Below are 25,340 nucleotides of genomic sequence, written 5' to 3' on the forward strand. Positions count from 1 at the left end.
CTGATCTCCATATTACATTGAAACATATGTGAGATTCGTCATGCAATATTTACTGTGACCGTGTATTTCCCATAGAAGCAGAAAAAGAAGATTGAATGAAATATTTGTTGCGGTATATGTAATGTTCTGTGCAGAAGAGGTTGAGCTATGAGTGAGTGAGCTGGAGAGGTTATAACACTAGCTCATCTATTAACATCTCTTGTTGCCTCAAAAGAGCATCATCTTTTATTTATAACCTGAAAACTGTCAGATTCAAAGAGGATAAACACTGAATGGTGAGGAAAATGGTGGCTATCTGTCAAAGACAACAGACAATACATACAAAATGGTTGGGCATCTTGCACACATTAAAGTTAGTTATATCATTTCAATATAATTTTAAACTATATTCCAAAATGTGATGGATTGGGACAGTGTCTCCATATCATCATCACAATCATTAAAATCATCATCACTTTTTAGCTCATGACCCCTGCAACTGAGAATTAATTGCAATTAGCAAACTATGAAATTGTTCACTAATGTGTATAATTTCAGCTGCAACAAATTACAAAACAGTGATGTTCTGTGATGAAAGGTGGGGTGATGAAATTTTTTTGGACATTTAATGTGTCTGTTCTAATGCCCATTTCATAGGCTACGTCACAATTCACGTCTTCAATGTCTATATAGATCATGGTAGGTCACGTAACATGTTTCACGGTCTGTGTAGAGAGAAACATGAAGCGAGGGAGACAATTCTACCGTGGCAACAGTCGCAGAAAGAGCACCCACCCAACACGGCAACAGCTACAGGAGATGCCTTTGGAGGCTGAGGCAGGGTCAGAGGGTAAAGGCGGTATACCCAGCATCCTCGATTTTAGAGTACACAGCCATCTTGGATCTGCGAGGAGAAGAGAAATTAATGCGGTGAGTTTCTTCTCTGTTTTTTCCTTTAAAAATATTCACGATGCTCCACCAGGGAAGCGTTGCATGTCGATCCCGCATTATTTTGGCACCCAGCGACGCCGGTTTGGGGGAAATTGGGCTAGTGGTCGAGGTGTAATCCGACCTTTTGCGTTATCGTTTTTGTTTTTTGTCTGGGGCTGTACAAATTGAGAGCGACAGAGAACCAAGACATTTACAGGCCCAATCCGCACAGTAGCCCTCCCCCTTTGCTGTAGTCAAATAGTTATCCCAAGGTTTGAACATTGAGTCCTACTGATGTCTTGCCAGCCAGCCAGCCAGCTAGCTAACGTTAGTTAGCTGATTTATCCCGTTTTTATGGAGGTGATTTCGTTAAAGGTATAGATAGCTAAGTAATAGTTTTCAATGAGCTATTCAAGTAAAACTAGCTAGCGCGTATTTTGGTTAGCTTGTTAGCCAGCTATGTTAGCGAACAGCTAACGGTACAATGTTCACTGATCCAACAATTGCGAATCGCATCAAACATCCACAAATATCTGGGCTATACATTTGGTTATGGTCGCTTATCATGATGATTTTGTTGTGTTAAGTTAACGTTACCGTATCAATAAAATGGTTCTCTAACCTACTAACGTTACCTCTTATGGTGTTTGTGTTATGGTTTTGTCTAATTTAGTTCTAGTGCTTCTAGTTAGCCGACTGTGCTAATCCATACAACCGAAGAGTTCATTCATCCAACTTTATCTAGCCAGTGAATTAACTACTTCTTTCAAGTTGCCCAGTTAGCTATCGAGCGGAACGTAATCAAACTTCAGCTGAAGCTCATCGCGGTCCATTGAACGTAGTTAGCTAGCCACGTAGTTAGCTACTCAACACACACAATACCTAAACACCTAATATCATGATTTCCCCATCCCGTCAGTTCATTCAGTAGTCTCTACGATCAGAGTACAAAGCATTAGCCGTTGTCCTTGGTCTGGAGAGAAATTACTTTTCAGGAGTAGCTACATCCTGTGCTATTACATGATGGTGTAGCTAAAGGAATAAGACTCATGACTGTCTGTTTTCAAAGGTCTGTTACAAGGTCTACCAGCTATGTATCTGCATTGCCACTCAGGGAAAGGTATTGTTTTGGTTGCAGGTTGTGATTTGGAGGTCTTGACTGAAGTGAAATGGCTATTAGAAAGAATATACCTACTCGAAATTAGCAAACATTTCTTCAGCCCAACTCAGTGTTTTTGTCCAGGACTTCCAGCTGTGGATTTAATGCCTTTAGGCCCCATTCTGTTATGATTTTCCAGTGAACACCAGGCTATTTGTTATGAGTTTGGGTTGGTTGAGTCAGTCAGTGAATCTGTAATTTAGCAAACTGAAGACTGACAGCAATCAGAAGGGTGATTGATGTGAAGTTGACACAGCCCCTGACATCCGGTGACGCTGTCTGATTTCCTCAGTGTTATCGGTAATGACAAAATAATCATTGTTTTGAGACGGGGTCGATTTGAAATTATTCATGCCTAAAAGGATTCAATAATGTATGTTTTTTGTAATGCCGTTTTAGGTATTTTTCTCTGAGCTACTGCTTTTTCCATCGTTGCGCCTTTGGAAGATCGTGACCAGAATGCACTTTTTTAAATAAATCAAGTCATTAATTTGTTTGTTGCCTTAATCAATTCAGCCTTCTCTAAAGTAGTCTGTTTGTTTGTTATTCTGCTTGGCCTGTCCGCTTACTGTTTATTTTGATTGGCGTGTGGTGTGAGGCGTGTGGCTTAATCTCTTTTAATCCAGAACATTTGTTGTGACCCACTGCTGGTAATAGCCTACATTTAACAGTGCACTAACAGTCCCCAACATTTGTCATTAGTGTAGCCCCAGATTTGCTGCTGTTGAGTGCACAGAGAGAGGCTCAAGCATATCTGATCGTGGGTGTGTGGGTGAGATGCAAGCAAAGAAGGCAAGCAAAGCTTCTTGTCTGCAAGCTGCTGGTCTGTGTCTGTGTGCGTGCCCTGGCTTGTCTGTGTGTGCGTGCCCTGGCTTCCCTGTGTCTGTGTGTGCGTGCCCTGGCTTCCCTGTGTCTGTGTGTGCGTGCCCTGGCTTCCCTGGCTGTGTGTGCGTGCCCTGGCTTCCCTGTGTCTGTGTGTGCGTGCCCTGGCTTCCCTGTGTCTGTGTGTGCGTGCCCTGGCTTCCCTGTGTCTGTGTGTGCGTGCCCTGGCTTCCCTGTGTCTGTGTGTGCGTGCCCTGGCTTCCCTGTGTCTGTGTGTGCGTGCCCTGGCTTCCCTGTCTGTGTAGTGTACAAAGGCTGTGGAAGCAGAGGGGTCAGCAGCCATATATGGTTGTTCTGTCTTCAGCAACTCTAGTTCAGATGGAGTTGGATCATACATGTGTTTCTATTAAAACACAAGCTAGTCTACAGCCCTTGTCGTCATTGCTGCTGCCAAAGATCATGCAGTACAGAGGAGAGATCCAATGGGTCTTCAAGTGTCCACACTCAAGGCAAATGTACGGATACTGTAAACAGATAAGCTGCACATCTGATGTGGAAGCAAGGCAGATGTTACTTCACATATTTTGTAAGTATAAACAGCCCCTAAGCTGTAGCCAAGGTCTATGGGTTTGTGATGGATCCTCAGCCTAGCATCATATCTGGCTCAGTAGTTAAAACAGTTGCTGAACCACATCAATGTGAACTGCTTCAGAGGAGTCGAACCAAAGAGCTGTGCAGGCAGGCAGCAACCACAGAGCAGGTGTGCCAGGCCCAGGCTGTTTGATCTGCCCTAACAGACAGACAGTGTGATTGGGATCTCTTTAGTGAATCAGTGATGCGTATTAAGAATAAAGTTGCACATATTGGCCGAAATCCCCTCTGGAAACGCTGGAAGTAGGATAACCCGTGTTTAGTGGCGGTACTGCTGTTGGGGGGGGGGCGGCGGTGCTGCTGTGGGGTGGTGGGGGCGGCGGTGCTGCTGTTGGGGGGGGGGGTGGCGGTACTGCTGTGGGGTGGTGGGGGCGGCGGTGCTGCTGTGGGGTGGTGGGGGCGGCGGTGCTGCTGTTGGGGGGGGGGCGGCGGTACTGCTGTGGGGTGGTGGGGGCGGCGGTGCTGCTGTTGGGGGGGGGGGGTGGCGGTACTGCTGTTGGGGGGGGGGGCGGCGGTACTGCTGTGTGGGGGGGGGGCGGCGGTACTGCTGTTGGGGGGGGGGGGGGCGGCGGTACTGCTGTTGGGGGGGGGGGGCGGCGGTACTGCTGTTGGGGGGGGGGCGGCGGGTACTGCTGTTGGGGGGGGGGGGGGCGGCGGGTACTGCTGTTGGGGGGGGGCGGCGGTACTGCTGTTGGGGGGGGCGGCGGTGCTGCTGTGGGGTGGTGGGGGCGGCGGTGCTGCTGTGGGGTGGTGGGGGCGGCGGTGCTGCTGTGGGGTGGTGGGGGCGGCGGTGCTGCTGTGGGGTGGTGGGGGCGGCGGTGCTGCTGTGGGGTGGTGGGGGCGGCGGTGCTGCTGTGGGGTGGTGGGGGCGGCGGTGCTGCTGTGGTGGTGGGGGCGGTGCTGCTGTGGGGTGGTGGGGGCGGCGGTGCTGCTGTGGGGTGGTGGTGGGGGCGGCGGTGCTGCTGTGGGGTGGTGGTGGGGGCGGCGGTGCTGCTGTGGGGTGGTGGGGGCGGCGGTACTGCTGTGGGGTGGTGGTGGAGGATTAAGCGTATTTGTTTAGATATACAGTGCATTCAGAAAGTATTCAGACCCTTGGACTTTTTCCACATTTTGTTACGTTACAGCCTCATTCTAAAATGTATACAGTACTAGTCAAAAGTTTGGACACACCTACTCATTCCAGGATCTTTCTTTCATTTTTTTCTATTTTCTACATTGTAGAATAACAGTGAAGACATCAAAACTATGAAATAACACATGGAATCATGTAGTAACCAAAAAACTGTTAAACAAATCAACATATATTTGAGATTCTTCAAAGTAGCCACCCTTTGCCTTGATGACAGCTTTGCACACACTTGGCATTCTCTTAACTAGCTTCATGAGGTAGTCACCTGGTATACATTTCAATTAACAGGTGTACCTTGTTAAAAGTTAATTTGTGGAATTTCTTGACTTAATGTGTTTGCCAATCAGTTGTTGTGACAAGGTAGGGGGGTATACAGAAGATAGCCCTATTTGGTTAAATAGCCCTTGGACAGCCTGGCGATGTGTTGGGTCATTGTCCTGTTTAAATCTCAACTTTGGACTCATCAGACCAAAGGACAGATTTCCACTGGTCTAATGTCCCTCGTGTTTCTTGGCCCAAGCAAGTCTCTTCTTCTTATTGGTGTCCTTTAGTAGTGTTTTTTTGCAGCAATTCGACCCTGTAGGCCTGATTCACGCTGTCTCCTCTGAACACTTGATTTTGAGATGTGTTCTCTTTGCTTATTTGAGCTGTTCTTTAACCAAGAAGGAGAGTGATGGAGTGCTGCATCAGATGACCTGGCCTCCACAATTACCCAGCGTCAACCCAATTGAGATGGTTTGGGTTGAGTTGGACTGCAGAGTGAAGGGACAGCTTAACACTGCAGCATACAGTGACATTCTAGACGATTCTGTGCTTCCAACTTTGTGGCAACAGTTTGGGGAAGGCTCTTTCCTGTTTCAGCATGACTATGCCCCCGTGCACAAAGCGAGGTCCATAGAGAAATGCTTTGTCGTGATCGATGTGGAAGAACTTGACTGGCCTGCACAGAGCCCTGACCTCAACCCCATCGAACACCTTTAGGATGAATTGGAACGTTGACTCAGTCAGACCTAATCGCCCAACATCAGTGCCTGACCTCACTAATGCTCTTGTGGCTGAGTGGAACCAAGTCCCCCACAGCAATGTTCCAACATCTAGTGGAAAGCCTTCCCAGAAGAGTGGAGGCTGTTATAGCAGCAATGTTCCAACATCTAGTGGAAAGCCTTCCCAGAAGAGTGGAGGCTGTTAAAGCAGCAATGTTCCAACATCTAGTGGAAAGCCTTCCCAGAAGAGTGGAGGCTGTTATAGCAGCAATGTTCCAACATCTAGTGGAAAGCCTTCCCAGAAGAGTGGAGGCTGTTAAAGCAGCGACGGGAATGAGATGTTCGACTTGCAGGTGTCCACATACTTTTGTTCATGTGTACCTTCATGCACCTCTTGGGGCTGGATGTAAAAATATATTACCAGGAAATATTAAGTCACATGACTCCTAATCAACATCAACCAGGAAGGAACAATACAACTGAATACTGTAGTATAGTATAGCTTGTTGCAGCAGCATCACCTCTGTGCAGTGCCATAAACAAGGGCAGTACACTACCATAAACAAGGGCAGTACACTACCATAAACAAGGGCAGTACACTACCATAAACAAGGGCAGTACACTACCATAAACAAGGGCAGTACACTACCATAAACAAGGGCAGTACACTACCATAAACAAGGGCAGTACACTACCATAAACAAGGGCAGTACACTACCATAAACAAGGGCGGTACACTACCATAAACAAGGGCGGTACACGACCATAAACAAGGGCGGTACACGACCATAAACAAGGGCGGTACACGACCATAAACAAGGGCGGTACACGACCATAAACAAGGGCGGTACACGACCATAAACAAGGGCGGTACACGACCATAAACAAGGGCGGTACACGACCATAAACAAGGCGGTACACGACCATAAACAAGGGCGGTACACGACCATAAACAAGGGCGGTACACGACCATAAACAAGGGCGGTACACGACCATAAACAAGGGCGGTACACGACCATAAACAAGGGCGGTACACGACCATAAACAAGGGCGGCACACGACCATAAACAAGGGCGGCACACGACCATAAACAAGGGCGGCACACGACCATAAACAAGGGCGGCACACGACCATAAACAAGGGCGGCACACGACCATAAACAAGGGCGGCACACGACCATAAACAAGGGCGGCACACGACCATAAACAAGGGCGGCACACGACCATAAACAAGGGCGGCACACGACCATAAACAAGGGCGGCACACGACCATAAACAAGGGCGGCACACGACCATAAACAAGGGCGGCACACGACCATAAACAAGGGCGGCACACGACCATAAACAAGGGCGGCACACGACCATAAACAAGGGCGGCACACGACCATAAACAAGGGCGGCACACGACCATAAACAAGGGCGGCACACGACCATAAACAAGGGCGGCACACGACACGGACCATAAACAAGGGCGGCACACGACCATAAACAAGGGCGGCACACGACCATAAACAAGGGCGGCACACGACCATAAACAAGGGCGGCACACGACCATAAACAAGGGCGGCACACGACCATAAACAAGGGCGGCACACGACCATAAACAAGGGCGGCACACGACCATAAACAAGGGCGGCACACGACCATAAACAAGGGCGGCACACGACCATAAACAAGGGCGGCACACGACCATAAACAAGGGCGGCACACGACCATAAACAAGGGCGGCACACGACCATAAACAAGGGCGGCACACGACCATAAACAAGGGCGGCACACGACCATAAACAAGGGCGGCACACGACCATAAACAAGGGCGGCACACGACCATAAACAAGGGCGGCACACGACCATGAACAAGGGCGGCACACGACCATGAACAAGGGCGGCACACGACCATGAACAAGGGCGGCACACGACCATGAACAAGGGCGGCACACGACCATGAACAAGGGCGGCACACGACCATGAACAAGGGCGGCACACGACCATAAACAAGGGCGGTACACGACCATAAACAAGGGCGGTACACGACCATAAACAAGGGCGGCACACGACCATAAACAAGGGCGGCACACGACCATAAACAAGGGCGGCACACGACCATAAACAAGGGCGGCACACGACCATAAACAAGGGCGGCACACGACCATAAACAAGGGCGGCACACGACCATAAACAAGGGCGGCACACGACCATGAACAAGGGCGGCACACGACCATGAACAAGGGCGGCACACGACCATGAACAAGGGCGGCACACGACCATGAACAAGGGCGGCACACGACCATGAACAAGGGCGGTACACGACCATAAACAAGGGCGGTACACTACCATAAACAAGGGCAGTACACTACCATAAACAAGGGCGGTACACTACCATAAACAAGGGCGGTACACGACCATAAACAAGGGCAGTACACGACCATTGTTAGTGTGTCAATCAACGGGCGGTGCGTGTCTTGAGCTGCCTCCCTGGCAGGAGCTGTGCTTCAGTGAGCCCTGAACGAAGGCCTCCTGTCACACAGCCAAACGGGTCCATTTAACCAGACCCGGTATATAGGTGTCATAGTCATCAGTGTCAGTGAGACACAGAGCAGGGAAGGACAGAGCAGGGCAGAGCAGGGCAGAGCAGGGCAGGGCAGAGCAGGGCAGAGCAGGGCAGAGCAGAGCAGAGCAGGGCAGAGCAGGGCAGAGCAGGGCAGAGCAGAGCAGAGCAGAGCAGGGCAGAGCAGGGCAGGGCAGAGCAGGGCAGGGCAGAGCAGGGCAGGACAGAGCAGGACAGAGCAGGACAGAGCAGGACAGAGCAGGACAGAGCAGGACAGGACAGAGCAGGACAGAGCAGGACAGAGCAGGACAGAGCAGGACAGAGCAGAACAGAGCAGGACAGAGCAGGACAGAGCAGGACAGAGCAGGACAGAGCAGAGCAGGACAGGACAGAGCAGGACAGGACAGAGCAGGACAGAGCAGGACAGGACAGAGCAGGACAGAGCAGGACAGAGCAGGACAGAGCAGGACAGGACAGAGCAGGACAGGACAGAGCAGGGCAGAGCAGGGCAGAGCAGGGCAGAGCAGGGCAGAGCAGGGCAGAGCAGGACAGAGCAGGGCAGGACAGAGCAGGGCAGAGCAGGGCAGAGCAGGGCAGAGCAGGACAGAGCAGGACAGGACAGAGCAGGACAGGACAGAGCAGGACAGGGCAGAGCAGGACAGCAGAGCAGGACAGAGCAGGGCAGGACAGGACAGAGCAGAGCAGGACAGAGTAGGACAGGACAGAGCAGAGCAGGACAGAGCAGAGCAGAGCAGAGCAGGACAGAGCAGGACAGAGCAGAGCAGAGCAGAGCAGAGCAGAGCAGAGCAGGACAGAGCAGGGCAGGACAGAGCAGGACAGAGCAGGGCAGAGCAGGGCAGAGCAGGACAGAGCAGAGCAGGACAGAGCAGGACAGAGCAGGACAGAGCAGGACAGAGCAGGGAAGGACAGAGCAGGGCAGAGCAGGGCAGAGCAGGGCAGAGCAGGGCAGAGCAGGACAGAGCAGGACAGAGCAGGGCAGAGCAGGGCAGAGCAGGGCAGAGCAGGGCAGAGCAGGGCAGCCTAAAGGAAAGTGTCCTCTACACTAGTGTGGAGTAGATGATGGGTGACAGATAAGACACTCTGGTGTAAAGTAGTCTTCAGGTTGTCCTCCTTTCTCTAGTGGAATAGAAACCAGTTCATACTGCTCTCGCACCAGATTCACCACTCCATTTCATACTGCTCTCGCACCAGATTCACCACTCCAGTTCATACTGCTCTCGCACCAGATTCACCACTCCAGTTCATACTGCTCTCTCACCAGATTCACCACTCCAGTTCATACTGCTCTCGCACCAGATTCACCACTCCAGTTCATACTGCTCTCGCACCAGATTCACCACTCCAGTTCATACTGCTCTCACCAGATTCACCACTCCAGTTCATACTGCTCTCGCACCAGATTCACCACTCCAGTTCATACTGCTCTCTCACCAGATTCACCACTCCAGTTCATACTGCTCTCGCACCAGATTCACCACTCCAGTTCATACTGCTCTCGCACCAGATTCACCACTCCAGTTCATACTGCTCTCTCACCAGATTCACCACTCCAGTTCATACTGCTCTCACCAGATTCACCACTCCAGTTCATACTGCTCTCGCACCAGATTCACCACTCCAGTTCATACTGCTCTCGCACCAGATTCACCACTCCATTTCATACTGCTCTCGCACCAGATTCACCACTCCAGTTCATACTGCTCTCGCACCAGATTCACCACTCCAGCTCATACTGCTCTCGCACCAGATTCACCACTCCAGTTCATACTGCTCTCGCACCAGATTCACCACTCCAGTTCATACTGCTCTCGCACCAGATTCACCACTCCAGTTCATACTGCTCTCGCACCAGATTCACCACTCCAGTTCATACTGCTCTCGCACCAGATTCACCACTCCAGTTCATACTGCTCTCGCACCAGATTCACCACTCCAGTTCATACTGCTCTCTTATGGTGTCACCCAGAATCACCTTGGTTTTCTTAACCGCTAGGCTACCTGCCTCCCTGTGACCAGCACCCTTTATGGTGTCACCCAGAATCACCTTGGTTTTCTTAACCGGTAGGCTACCTGCCTCCCCGTGACCAGCACCCTTTATGGTGTCACCCAGAATCACCTTGGTTTTCTTAACCGCTAGGCTACCTGCCTCCCCGTGACCAGCACCCTTTATGGTGTCACCCACAATCACCTTGGTTTTCTTAACCGGTAGGCTACCTGCCTCCCCGTGACCAGCACCCTTTATGGTGTCACCCAGAATCACCTTGGTTTTCTTAACCACTAGGCTACCTGCCTCCCTGTGACCAGCACCCTTTATGGTGTCACCCAGAATCACCTTGGTTTTCTGCTTGGGGTTCTTTCTCCCTTGGAAGATCAGGCATCGCTGTGTCACGGTGCTGGTACTCGTTACAACCCTACTAGAATGAGATGCTATTTCTTTGGTGTAGTGGCCTATGCATGTCACGAATGTTCAATTCCAATGATAATAACTGACAATCAATAGCTCTGACCAATCCCCGAGATCTGATCATGGGTTTAATAATAATTAGTCACATACTGCCACACAAACAGTAGGTATCCTACGCACATACTGCCACACAAACAGTAGGTATCCTACGCACATACTACCACACCAACAGTAGGTATCCTACGCACATACTACCACACCAACAGTAGGTATCCTACGCACATACTACCACACCAACAGTAGGTATCCTACGCACATACTACCACACCAACAGTAGGTATCCTACGCACATACTACCACACCAACAGTAGGTATCCTACGCACATACTGCCACACAAACAGTAGGTATCCTACGCACATACTGCCACACAAACAGTAGGTATCCTACGCACATACTGCCACACAAACAGTAGGTATCCTACGCACATACTGCCACACAAACAGTAGGTATCCTACGCACATACTGCCACACAAACAGTAGGTATCCTACGCACATACTGCCACACAAACAGTAGGTATCCTACGCACATACTGCCACACAAACAGTAGGTATCCTACGCACATACTGCCACACAAACAGTAGGTATCCTACGCACATACTGCCACACAAACAGTAGGTATCCTACGCACATACTGCCACACAAACAGTAGGTATCCTACGCACATACTGCCACACAAACAGTAGGTATCCTACGCACATACTGCCACACCAACAGTAGGTATCCTACGCACATACTACCACACCAACAGTAGGTATCCTACGCACATACTGCCACACAAACAGTAGGTATCCTACGCACATACTGCCACACAAACAGTAGGTATCCTACGCACATACTACCACACAAACAGTAGGTATCCTACGCACATACTGCCACACAAACAGTAGGTATCCTACGCACATACTGCCACACAAACAGTAGGTATCCTACGCACATACTGCCACACAAACAGTAGGTATCCTACGCACATACTGCCACACAAACAGTAGGTATCCTACGCACATACTGCCACACAAACAGTAGGTATCCTACGCACATACTACCACACAAACAGTAGGTATCCTACGCACATACTACCACACAAACAGTAGGTATCCTACGCACATACTTCCACACAAACAGTAGTATCCTACGCACATACTGCCACACAAACAGTAGGTATCCTACGCACATACTTCCACACAAACAGTAGGTGAGTTTTATCTCCATAGTTCCCACCACTGTATCACTGCCCAGCTGACAGTTCCATTCCCCTGAGATGAGGGGAACCTTGTAGTACTCCCTATGCTCTCATCGGTTCCTCAGAGGCCTAGCCAGGTCGGTTCAAACACAGGTTTAATTGTTCTTCGGTATTTTCCTAGGCACCCGCATACAAGTTCAAATCCTAAACTACGCCTTGCTCAGTCTGTGTTTCCACTATTACAGATACATTGTTTAACCTAATTCCCACTCAAACTACACACATGAGATTATAATTTTATGATTCTAATCAATTTCATACAGTTATAAGGTTTCAGAGTGGAATTATTTTATCATTATCGTTCAACATATACATTTTGTTCTTCTGTTTCTATCTCTTGACAATAGAGATGACCACACTACAGACCTTCCCTGTCTTAACTACTCTCTAAAACCCCTCTGGAAGTCCCTGACCACACTACAGGCCTTCCCTGTCTTAACTACTCTCTAAAACCCCTCTGGAAGTCCCTGACCACACTACAGGCCTTCCCTGTCTTAACTACTCTCTAAAACCCCTCTGGAAGTCCCTGACCACACTACAGGCCTTCCCTGTCTTAACTACTCTCTAAAACCCCTCTGGAAGTCTCTGACCACACTACAGGCCTTCCCTGTCTTAACTACTCTCTAAAACCCCTCTGGAAGTCCCTGACCACACTACAGGCCTTCCCTGTATTAACTACTCTCTAAAACCCCTCTGGAAGTCCCTGACCACACTACAGGCCTTCCCTGTCTTAACTACTCTCTAAAACCCCTCTGGAAGTCTCTGACCACACTACAGGCCTTCCCTGTCATAACTACTCTCTCTAAAACCCCTCTGGAAGTCCCTGACCCCACTACATGCCTTCCCTGTCATAACTACTCTCTGGTGGTTTATCTGTTGCCAGAAGGCAGCTTGCCCAGAGGACTCCTTTCTAGCCTGGCCAGCGTTGTTACAGAGGTGGGATATCTGACCACGCAGTGTGAAGACTGAGTATCTCATTAGTTATTAATGAAGGGGTTTCATGTGTTGGCCTCTAGTTCAGGGGTAGTTATCTTCCTGTATGGAGGGCCTGGGACTTGATCTAGCCTGTTTTCATTTGTAGAGCAGTTCAGGCAGGTCAGACATTCTGTGTCCCAAATGGCTCCCTATAAAGTGCACTAGTTTCTTTCCCGGAGTCATATGGGCTTGGTGTGAACTAGTTGGCTAGGGAATAGGGGCTGTTCCCAGGAAGACAGGCTGAGGTTAGGTGACTGCTCTGTCCTCCCCACTTACATGGTCCTGACCTAGTCTGTCTGTTCATTCTGTCTCTCTGGGATGGGACTGCTTCTGTTTTCCCCCCCACCGTGTTACAGCTGTTACTTACACCTCTCCTCCACTCTGCTCTGCTGGGCCCCTGTGGCTGGGCCCCTGTAGCTGGGCCCCTGTAGCTGGGCCCCTGTAGCTGGGCCCCTGACTCTGACCCAGATTCTAACATCTGTCCACATACAATCATAACAAAAACACAGTCATGAATGTGGCACCTCTGAGCTGTTAGGTCAGTTGTTACAGCTACTGACTGTCCTTGACTATAACAATATTAGTTATGTTTGGGTACCAGGCTACTTGTTGTTGAGCTTGTGTACAGTAGGTTCATTTCCATATTGGGTGCCAGGGTCCTTGTTGAGCTTGTGTACAGTAGGTTCATTTCCATATTGGGTACCAGGGTCCTTGTTGAGCTTGTGTACAGTAGGTTCATTTCCATATTGGGTACCAGGCTACTTGTTGTTGAGCTTGTGTACAGTAGGTTCATTTCCATATTGGGTACCAGGGTCCTTGTTGAGCTTGTGTACAGTAGGTTCATTTCCATATTGGGTACCAGGGTCCTTGTTGAGCTTGTGTACAGTAGGTTCATTTCCATATTGGGTACCAGGGTCCTTGTTGAGCTTGTGTACAGTAGGTTCATTTCCATATTGGGTGCCAGGGTCCTTGTTGAGCTTGTGTACAGTAGGTTCATTTCCATATTGGGTGCCAGGGTCCTTGTTGAGCTTGTGTACAGTAGGTTCATTTCCATATTGGGTACCAGGGTCCTTGTTGAGCTTGTGTACAGTAGGTTCATTTCCATATTGGGTGCCAGGGTCCTTGTTGAGCTTGTGTACAGTAGGTTCATTTCCATATTGGGTGCCAGGGTCCTTGTTGAGCTTGTGTACAGTAGGTTCATTTCCATATTGGGTACCAGGGTCCTTGTTGAGCTTGTGTACAGTAGGTTCATTTCCATATGTTGAGCTGTAGGCTGTCCTTACAATCCAGTTGGCTGCATTGTTGAAGTGACCACTCTCTCTTTTACTCTCTCTCCTCTTTTCCGCCCTCTGTCTCTCACTCTCATTTCCTCCCTCACTCTCATTTCCTCCCTCACTCTCATTTCCTCCCTCACTCTCATTTCCTCCCTCACTCTCTCTCACTTCCTCTCTCTCTCTCTCTCACTTCCTCTCTCTCTCTCTCTCACTTCCTCTCTCTCTCTCTCTCACTTCCTCTCTCTCTCTCTCTCTCTCACTTCCTCTCTCTCTCTCTCTCTCTCTCACTTCCTCTCTCTCTCTCTCTCTCTCTCACTTCCTCTCTCTCTCTCTCTCACTTCCTCTCTCTCTCTCTCTCACTTCCTCTCTCTCTCTCTCTCACTTCCTCTGTCTCTCTCTCTCTCTCTCTCTCACTTCCTCTGTCTCTCTCTCTCTCACTTCCTCTGTCTCTCTCTCACCCCCTGATCTCGCTCGCTCTCTGATCTCGCTCGCTCTCTGATCTCTCTCGCTCTCTGATCTCTCTCGCTCTCTGATCTCTCTCGCTCTCTGATCTCTCTCGCTCTCTGATCTCTCTCGCTCTCTGATCTCTCTCGCTCTCTGATCTCTCTCGCTCTCTGATCTCTCTCGCTCTCTGATCTCGCTCGCTCCCTCGCTCTCTCTCTCTGATCTCGCTCTCCCTCTCTCTGATCTCGCTCTCTCTCTCTCTCTGAGCTCGCTCTCTCTGAGCTCGCTCTCTCTCTCTCTCTCTCTCTGATCTCGCTCTCTCTCTCTCTCTGATCTCGCTCTCTCTCTCTCTCTGATCTCGCTCTCTCTCTCTCTCTGATCTCGCTCTCTCTCTCTCTCTCTCTCTCTCTGATCTCGCTCTCTCTCTCTCTCTCTCTCTCTCTCTCTGATCTCTCTCTCTCTCTCTCTCTCTCTGATCTCGCTCTCTCTCTCTCTCTCTCTCTCTCTGATCTCGCTCTCTCTCTCTCTCTCTCTGATCTCTCTCGCTCTCTGATCTCTCTCGCTCTCTGATCTCTCTCGCTCTCTGATCTCTCTCGCTCTCTGATCTCTCTCGCTCTCTGATCTCGCTCTCGCTCTCTGATCTCTCTCGCTCTCTGATCTCGCTCTCTCTCTGATCTCGCTCTCTCTCTCTCTCTCTCTCTCTCTCTCTGATCTCGCTCTCTCTCTCTCTCTCTCTCTCTCTCTCTGATCTCGCTCTCTCTCTCTCTCTCTCTCTCTCTCTCTCTGATCTCGCTCTCTCTCTCTCTCTCTCTCTCTCTCTCTGATCTCTCTCTCTCTCTCTCTCTCTCTGATCTCGCTCTCTCTCTCTCTCTCTCTCTCTCTGAGCTCGCTCGCTCCCTCGCTCTCTCTCTCTGATCTCGCTCTCCCTCTCTCTGATCTCGCTCTCTCTCTCTCTCTCTCTGATCTCGCTCTCTCTCTCTCTCTGAGCTCGCTCTCTCTCTCTCTCTCTCTGATCTCGCTCTCGCTCTCTCTCTCTCTGATCTCGCTCGCTCTCTCTCTCTCTGATCTCGCTCTCTCTCTCTCTCTCTCTCTGATCTCGCTCTCTCTCTCTCTCTCTCTCTGATCTCGCTCTCTCTCTCTCTCTCTGATCTCGCTCTCTCTCTCTCTCTCTGATCTCGCTCTCTCTCTCTCTCTCTCTGATCTCGCTCTCTCTCTCTGATCTCGCTCTCTCTCTCTGATCTCGCTCTCTCTCTCTGATCTCGCTCTCTCTCTCTGATCTCGCTCTCTCTCTCTGATCTCTGATCTCTCTCTCTGATCTCTCACTCTGATCTCTCTCTTCTCTCTGATCTAGACTAGTCAGGTGGTCTGTACCTCTACTACTGCTAGACTACAGTCAGGTGGTCTGTACCTCTACTACTGCTAGACTACAGTCAGGTGGTCTGTACCTCTACTACTACTAGACTACAGTCAGGTGGTCTGTACCTCTACTACTGCTAGACTACAGTCAGGTGGTCTGTACCTCTACTACTACTAGACTACAGTCAGGTGGTCTGTACCTCTACTACTGCTAGACTACAGTCAGGTGGTCTGTACCTCTACTACTACTAGACTACAGTCAGGTGGTCTGTACCTCTACTACTGCTAGACTACAGTCAGGTGGTCTGTACCTCTACTGCTAGACTACAGTCAGGTGGTCTGTACCTCTACTACTGCTAGACTACAGTCAGGTGGTCTGTACCTCTACTGCTAGACTACAGTCAGGTGGTCTGTACCTCTACTACTACTAGACTACAGTCAGGTGGTCTGTACCTCTACTACTGCTAGACTACAGTCAGGTGGTCTGTACCTCTACTACTACTAGACTACAGTCAGGTGGTCTGTACCTCTACTACTACTAGACTACAGTCAGGTGGTCTGTACCTCTACTACTACTAGACTACAGTCAGGTGGTCTGTACCTCTACTACTACTAGACTACAGTCAGGTGGTCTGTACCTCTACTACTACTAGACTACAGTCAGGTGGTCTGTACCTCTACTACTAGACTACAGTCAGGTGGTCTGTACCTCTACTACTAGACTACAGTCAGGTGGTCTGTACCTCTACTACTACTAGACTACAGTCAGGTGGTCTATACCTCTACTACTACTAGACTACAGTCAGGTGGTCTGTACCTCTACTACTACTAGACTACAGTCAGGTGGTCTGTACCTCTACTACTACTAGACTACAGCCAGGTGGTCTGTACCTCTACTACTAGACTACAGTCAGGTGGTCTGTACCTCTACTACTACTAGACTACAGTCAGGTGGTCTATACCTCTACTACTACTAGACTACAGTCAGGTGGTCTGTACCTCTACTACTACTAGACTACAGTCAGGTGGTCTATACCTCTACTACTGCTAGACTACAGTCAGGTGGTCTGTACCTCTACTACTGCTAGACTACAGTCAGGTGGTCTGTACCTCTACTACTGCTAGACTACAGTCAGGTGGTCTGTACCTCTACTACTACTAGACTACAGTCAGGTGGTCTATACCTCTACTACTGCTAGACTACAGTCAGGTGGTCTGTACCTCTACTACTGCTAGACTACAGTCAGGTGGTCTGTACCTCTACTACTACTAGACTACAGTCAGGTGGTCTGTACCTCTACTACTACTAGACTACAGTCAGGTGGTCTGTACCTCTACTACTGCTAGACTACAGTCAGGTGGTCTGTACCTCTACTACTACTAGACTACAGTCAGGTGGTCTGTACCTCTACTACTAGACTACAGTCAGGTGGTCTGTACCTCTACTACTGCTAGACTACAGTCAGGTGGTCTGTACCTCTACTACTACTAGACTACAGTCAGGTGGTCTGTACCTCTACTACTGCTAGACTACAGTCAGGTGGTCTGTACCTCTACTACTACTAGACTACAGTCAGGTGGTCTGTACCTCTACTACTACTAGACTACAGTCAGGTGGTCTGTACCTCTACTACTGCTAGACTACAGTCAGGTGGTCTGTACCTCTACTACTAGACTACAGTCAGGTGGTCTGTACCTCTACTACTACTAGACTACAGTCAGGTGGTCTGGACCTCTACTACTGCTAGACTACAGTCAGGTGGTCTGTACCTCTACTACTACTAGACTACAGTCAGGTGGTCTGTACCTCTACTACTGCTAGACTACAGTCAGGTGGTCTGTACCTCTACTACTGCTAGACTACAGTCAGGTGGTCTGTACCTCTACTACTGCTAGACTACAGTCAGGTGGTCTGTACCTCTACTACTGCTAGACTACAGTCAGGTGGTCTGTACCTCTACTACTGCTAGACTACAGTCAGGTGGTCTGTACCTCTACTACTACTAGACTACAGTCAGGTGGTCTGTACCTCTACTACTGCTAGACTACAGTCAGGTGGTCTGTACCTCTACTACTACTAGACTACAGTCAGGTGGTCTGTACCTCTACTACTGCTAGACTACAGTCAGGTGGTCTGTACCTCTACTACTGCTAGACTACAGTCAGGTGGTCTGTACCTCTACTACTACTAGACTACAGTCAGGTGGTCTGTACCTCTACTACTGCTAGACTACAGTCAGGTGGTCTATACCTCTACTACTAGACTACAGCCAGGTGGTCTGTACCTCTACTACTAGACTACAGTCAGGTGGTCTATACCTCTACTACTAGACTACAGCCAGGTGGTCTGTACCTCTACTACTACTAGACTACAGTCAGGTGGTCTGTACCTCTACTACTGCTAGACTACAGTCAGGTGGTCTATACCTCTACTACTAGACTACAGTCAGGTGGTCTGTACCTCTACTACTGCTAGACTACAGTCAGGTGGTCTATACCTCTACTACTAGACTACAGTCAGGTGGTCTGTACCTCTACTACTACTAGACTACAGTCAGGTGGTCTGTACCTCTACTACTACTAGACTACAGTCAGGTGGTCTGTACCTCTACTACTGCTAGACTACAGTCAGGTGGTCTGTACCTCTACTACTACTAGACTACAGTCAGGTGGTCTGTACCTCTACTACTACTAGACTACAGTCAGGTGGTCTGTACCTCTACTACTGCTAGACTACAGTCAGGTGGTCTGTACCTCTACTACTACTAGACTACAGTCAGGTGGTCTGTACCTCTACTACTGCTAGACTACAGTCAGGTGGTCTGTACCTCTACTACTGCTAGACTACAGTCAGGTGGTCTGTACCTCTACTACTACTAGACTACAGTCAGGTGGTCTGTACCTCTACTACTACTAGACTACAGTCAGGTGGTCTGTACCTCTACTACTAGACTACAGTCAGGTGGTCTGTACCTCTACTACTACTAGACTACAGTCAGGTGGTCTGTACCTCTACTACTACTAGACTACAGTCAGGTGGTCTGTACCTCTACTACTACTAGACTACAGTCAGGTGGTCTATACCTCTACTACTGCTAGACTACAGTCAGGTGGTCTGTACCTCTACTACTACTAGACTACAGTCAGGTGGTCTGTACCTCTACTACTGCTAGACTACAGTCAGGTGGTCTGTACCTCTACTACTAGACTACAGTCAGGTGGTCTGTACCTCTACTACTACTAGACTACAGTCAGGTGGTCTGTACCTCTACTACTACTAGACTACAGTCAGGTGGTCTGTACCTCTACTACTAGACTACAGTCAGGTGGTCTGTACCTCTACTACTACTAGACTACAGTCAGGTGGTCTGTACCTCTACTACTGCTAGACTACAGTCAGGTGGTCTGTACCTCTACTACTACTAGACTACAGTCAGGTGGTCTGTACCTCTACTACTACTAGACTACAGTCAGGTGGTCTGTACCTCTACTACTACTAGACTACAGTCAGGTGGTCTGTACCTCTACTACTACTAGACTACAGTCAGGTGGTCTGTACCTCTACTACTACTAGACTACAGTCAGGTGGTCTGTACCTCTACTACTGCTAGACTACAGTCAGGTGGTCTGTACCTCTACTACTACTAGACTACAGTCAGGTGGTCTGTACCTCTACTACTGCTAGACTACAGTCAGGTGGTCTGTACCTCTACTACTACTAGACTACAGTCAGGTGGTCTGTACCTCTACTACTAGACTACAGTCAGGTGGTCTGTACCTCTACTACTGCTAGACTACAGTCAGGTGGTCTGTACCTCTACTACTACTAGACTACAGTCAGGTGGTCTGTACCTCTACTACTACTAGACTACAGCCAGGTGGTCTGTACCTCTACTACTAGACTACAGTCAGGTGGTCTGTACCTCTACTACTACTAGACTACAGTCAGGTGGTCTGTACCTCTACTACTAGACTACAGTCAGGTGGTCTGTACCTCTACTACTGCTAGACTACAGTCAGGTGGTCTGTACCTCTACTACTACTAGACTACAGTCAGGTGGTCTGTACCTCTACTACTACTAGACTACAGTCAGGTGGTCTGTAGGTCACTGCCTCCCATTGACACATCACATCTCTTCTAGACTACAGTCAGGTGGTCTGTACTTCCACTACTAGACTACAGTCAGGTGGTCTGTACCTCTACTACTGCTAGACTACAGTCAGGTGGTCTGTACCTCTACTACTGCTAGACTACAGCCAGGTGGTCTGTACCTCTACTGCTAGACTACAGCCAGGTGGTCTGTACCTCTACTACTGCTAGACTACAGCCAGGTGGTCTGTACCTCTACTGCTAGACTACAGCCAGGTGGTCTGTAGGTCACTGCCTCCCATTGACACATCACATCTCTTCTAGACTGCAGACACTTTATGAACTGATGGGGTTCTATTGCATGTTTCATTCCAGAGCTGCAGATGAAAAACAACCACTTAACCTTCATCTGGAGGCTCGTTGTGTCTGTTGGCTTCTGACAGAAGAGCTCATAGCTGTACTACTAGTCTGAGGGTTGTAGTGGGACTCTGTTAATCAATCCCCTCTGTCAAGCTGTGCCATTCATACCCACTAGACTAGAGCCTCCAGCAGCCAGATGAGTAGGAGAGGAATGGAGATCCAACATGGCGTCCCAGTGGGACGGTGTGGGCCCTGCCTGGAGTGGAGGTAATGAGACTGTGCCGCGGATGCCCACTAGATTAGAGCCTGCAGCTACCAGCTGGATAGGTGACTGGTGAGAATTAGATCCAAAATGGCGTCCCAGTGGGAAGGTGTGGGCCCTGCCTGGAGTGGAGGTAATGGACTAGAGTACTGCAGCTGCACCTGGCTACAGAGCTGTTAGGTGGGCGCTGGGGCACGGCGGTTAAACTGCTGCTGCCGAGGAGGAAGGAAACCCAGCTGTCTGAATGGGTTTGCAGAACATCAAAATGCCACTATGCCAGCTCTATAACTCGGGCTGCAGCACAGGAGGCTGCTGAGGGGAGGACGGCTCATGATAATGGCTGGAACGGAGATAATGGAATGGTATCAAACATGCCTTCCATGAGTTTGATTCCTTTCCATTTATTCTGTTCCAGCCGTTACTATGAGCCCGTCCTCCCTAATGAAGGTGCCACCAGCCTCCTGTGAGCTGCATACTGGTGTTCTGAAAGGGATCAATAAGAAACAGCAAGTCGCCATGTTTCCCAGTCATCTAGCACTGAAAGAGCAGGGTTTGATGAGAGGAAGTTGCCATGTTTCCCAGTGATCTAGCCCTGAAAGAGCAGGGTTTGATGAGAGGAAGTTGCCATGTTTCCCAGTGATCATGCCCTGAAAGAGCAGGGTTTGATGAGAGGAAGTCACTGTTTCCCAGTGATCTAGCCCTGAAAGAGCAGGGTCTGATGAGAGGAAGTCGCCATGTTTCCCAGTGATCTAGCCCTGAAAGAGCAGGGTTTGATGAGAGGAAGTTGCCATGTTTCCCAGTGATCTAGCCCTGAAAGAGCAGGGTTTGATGAGAGGAAGTCGCTATGTTTCCCAGTGATCTAGCCCTGAAAGAGCAGGGTTTGATGAGAGGAAGTCGCCATGTTTCCCAGTGATCTAGCCCTGAAAGAGCAGGGTTTGATGAGAGGAAGTTGCTATGTTTCCCAGTGATCATGCCCTGAAAGAGCAGGGTTTGATGAGAGGAGTCTCACTACGAGAGAAGTTGGAGCTGAATACAAGCAGCCTCCAAATTCACCCTCTGTTCCACCAAGGGTTGATGAATGGACACTGTTGGTCAGCTGAGATTTCTTTAGTCCAGCAGTCTCCTGTTTGGAGTTTATTTTTCACGTCCTCTGCATCAATTATACTTTTACACATGTTACGGTGTTGGAGTTAGTTATAACCAAGTTATTAATGTGGTTATGATGGGCTATAGGTCAGTCCCTATTGTTCACATGCATGCGATGCTTACATGTGTCACGTAAAGAGAGCAAGGTTTGAGGGAATAGGGCATGTATATCCTAAACAAATGAGGGATTTCTGTAACGAAGCTTTTCAGTCAGGGGGAAAAACAAGTAAGAAACTAGAAATGTCTTACGTTGCAGCTTCAGCACCACGGACAGCGCCGTTAACACTGTTGCTGTGGTCGCTGCAGAAGGAGAAGGAGACATGTGTCCGGCCCAAATCAATTTCCATCAGGCTCCCTCTGGAGTCATTTGCGTTCCATAAAACAGTGCTCTTAAAGCAGCAGACCAGCTCAGTGCCTGCGGGTTGGCTTGCTTTTGTTTGGGCCCCTAAGTTTTCTGAACAAATAAAAATCAACCATTTTGTTTATTTTTTTTTTTTAAATTTTCATTGGACCATAAGACTGTAAAAACACCAAGTGATTTTAATTTGGGAAATCTGTTCCCATGTATTCCCAGGCATGATAGAGAGACACGTAAGCAAGGTTTGAAATGGTAGTTTTAGTCAGTTGAAAGAACAGACGACTGGTTCCCCTCAGATCCAGATCTGTCTGATTCCAGTGGGAGGACAAGACGTTTCTTTTGTCTCCCAGTATAGCCTGCTCTAGTATTCTACTCTTGTCAGAGAGCCAGACTGTAGTGTATTGGCTGTGAGTGGGTCCTGGTCCACTTCTGATTCCTGACACTTAATCAGTAAGTGCTTCTGGCGTCCATCTTGATTTATCTCCAGCTAAATGGTGGGACATCAGTCTTTCTGTCAGGACTGGAGGTGAGGTGTTGGCATTATTCTGTTCCCTCCACCCACTGCCCTTCCTCTCCTCCACTGCCCTTTCCTCTCCTCCACTGCCTTTCCTTTCCTCTCCTCCACTTCCTCTCCTCCACTGCCTTTCCTTTCCTCTCCTCCACTTCCTCTCCTCCACTGCCTTTCCTTTCCTCTCCTCCACTGCCTTTCCTTTCCTCTCCTCCACTGCCTTTCCTTTCCTCTCCTCCACTTCCTCTCCTCCACTGCCTTTCCTTTCCTCTCCTCCACTTCCTCTCCTCCACTGCCTTTCCTTTCCTCTCCTCCACTGCCTTTCCTATCCTCTCCTCCACTGCCTTTCCTATCCTCTCCTCTCCTCCACTGCCTTTCCTCTCCTCTCCTCCACTGCCTCTGCTCCACGGAGCGTTTTTCATGTTCTAGTATGGAGTTTCAGTATACCGTCCAACACTAGTGTGGAGCACATATGTGTCCGTGTCAGGTAGAGGAAGTCAGAGTGGTGCTCCTCAGGTGGCGTCTCTGCTGCTGGCAGTGCTGTGTGTAGTACACTGTCCACTGATAGGAACTGTTCCTGGCAGGAGTGGTAGTCCTGAGGCGTGTCCGGCTCTGGAGCTCCAGCAGGGAGCCAGGCAGGCAGGCAGGGAGCCAGGCAGGCAGGCAGGGAGCCAGGCAGGCAGGCAGGGAGCCAGGCAGGCAGGCAGGGAGCCAGGCAGGGAGCCAGGCAGGCAGGCAGGCAGGGAGCCAGGCAGGCAGGCAGGCAGGGAGCCAGGCAGGCAGGGAGCCAGGCAGGCAGGCAGGCAGGGAGCCAGGCAGGCAGGGAGCCAGGCAGGCAGGCAGGCAGGGAGCCAGGCAGGCAGGCAGGCAGGCAGGGAGCCAGGCAGGCAGGCAGGCAGGCAGGGAGCCAGGCAGGCAGGCAGGCAGGGAGCCAGGCAGGCAGGCAGGCAGGCAGGGAGGGAGCCAGGCAGGCAGGCAGGCAGGGAGGGAGCCAGTCAGTCAGGCAGGCAGGCAGGGAGCCAGTCAGGCAGGCAGGCAGGCAGGCAGGGAGCCAGGCAGGCAGGCAGGCAGGGAGCCAGTCAGGCAGGCAGGCAGGCAGGGAGCCAGTCAGGCAGGCAGGCAGGCAGGCAGGGAGCCAGTCAGGCAGGCAGGCAGGCAGGGAGCCAGTCAGGCAGGCAGGGAGCCAGGCAGGCAGGCAGGCAGGGAGCCAGGCAGGCAGGCAGGCAGGGAGCCAGTCAGGCAGGCAGGCAGGCAGGGAGCCAGTCAGGCAGGCAGGCAGGCAGGGAGCCAGGCAGGCAGGGAGCCAGTCAGGCAGGCAGGCAGGCAGGCAGGGAGCCAGTCAGGCAGGCAGGGAGCCAGTCAGGCAGGCAGGGAGCCAGTCAGGCAGGCAGGGAGCCAGTCAGGCAGGCAGTCAGTCAGTCAGGCAGGGAGCTAGTCAGTCAGGCAGGCAGGGAGCTAGTCAGTCAGGCAGGCAGGGAGCCAGTCAGTCAGTCAGGCAGGGAGCCAGTCAGTCAGTCAGGCAGGGAGCCAGTCAGTCAGTCAGGCAGGGAGCCAGTCAGTCAGTCAGGCAGGGAGCCAGTCAGGCAGGCAGGCAGGCAGGGAGCCAGGCAGGCAGGGAGCCAGTCAGGCAGGCAGGCAGGCAGGCAGGGAGCCAGTCAGGCAGGCAGGCAGGCAGGCAGGGAGCCAGTCAGGCAGGCAGGCAGGCAGGCAGGCAGGGAGCCAGTCAGGCAGGCAGGCAGGCAGGCAGGCAGGCAGGGAGCCAGTCAGGCAGGCAGGCAGGCAGGCAGGGAGCCAGGCAGGCAGGCAGGCAGGCAGGGAGCCAGGCAGGCAGGCAGGCAGGGAGCCAGTCAGGCAGGCAGGCAGGCAGGGAGCCAGTCAGGCAGGCAGGCAGGCAGGGAGCCAGTCAGGCAGGCAGGCAGGCAGGGAGCCAGTCAGGCAGGCAGGGAGCCAGGCAGGCAGGCAGGCAGGGAGCCAGTCAGGCAGGCAGGCAGGCAGGGAGCCAGTCAGGCAGGCAGGCAGGCAGGGAGCCAGGCAGGCAGGGAGCCAGTCAGGCAGGCAGGCAGGCAGGCAGGGAGCCAGTCAGGCAGGCAGGGAGCCAGTCAGGCAGGCAGGGAGCCAGTCAGGCAGGCAGGGAGCCAGTCAGGCAGGCAGTCAGTCAGTCAGGCAGGGAGCTAGTCAGTCAGGCAGGCAGGGAGCTAGTCAGTCAGGCAGGCAGGGAGCCAGTCAGTCAGGCAGGCAGGGAGCCAGTCAGTCAGTCAGGCAGGGAGCCAGTCAGTCAGTCAGGCAGGGAGCCAGTCAGTCAGTCAGGCAGGGAGCCAGTCAGTCAGTCAGGCAGGGAGCCAGTCAGGCAGGCAGGCAGGCAGGGAGCCAGGCAGGCAGGGAGCCAGTCAGGCAGGCAGGCAGGCAGGCAGGGAGCCAGTCAGGCAGGCAGGCAGGCAGGCAGGGAGCCAGTCAGGCAGGCAGGCAGGCAGGCAGGGAGCCAGTCAGGCAGGCAGGCAGGCAGGCAGGCAGGGAGCCAGTCAGGCAGGCAGGCAGGCAGGCAGGCAGGGAGCCAGTCAGGCAGGCAGGCAGGCAGGGAGCCAGTCAGGCAGGCAGGCAGGCAGGCAGGGAGCCAGGCAGGCAGGCAGGCAGGGAGCCAGG

At 51.1% G+C, this 25,340-nt stretch overlaps 1 protein-coding gene across 1 annotated transcript in view; it reads left to right on the forward strand.

Moving 5' to 3' along the window:
• Window positions 1–761: 761 nt before the first annotated feature.
• The window catches only part of LOC120032106 (CCR4-NOT transcription complex subunit 2-like), a 46,753-nt gene continuing 22,174 nt past the window's right edge, over window positions 762–25,340 (forward strand). Inside the window, exon 1 of the mRNA XM_038978047.1 lies at window positions 762–909. Within this exon, the coding sequence (XP_038833975.1) occupies window positions 799–909 (111 nt within the window). The 5' untranslated portion in view covers window positions 762–798. The remainder of the gene's footprint in view (window positions 910–25,340) is intronic.

This window comes from Salvelinus namaycush, chromosome 38 (assembly GCF_016432855.1).
Source record: "Salvelinus namaycush isolate Seneca chromosome 38, SaNama_1.0, whole genome shotgun sequence".
In the NCBI taxonomy this organism is placed as follows: Eukaryota; Metazoa; Chordata; class Actinopteri; order Salmoniformes; family Salmonidae; genus Salvelinus; species Salvelinus namaycush.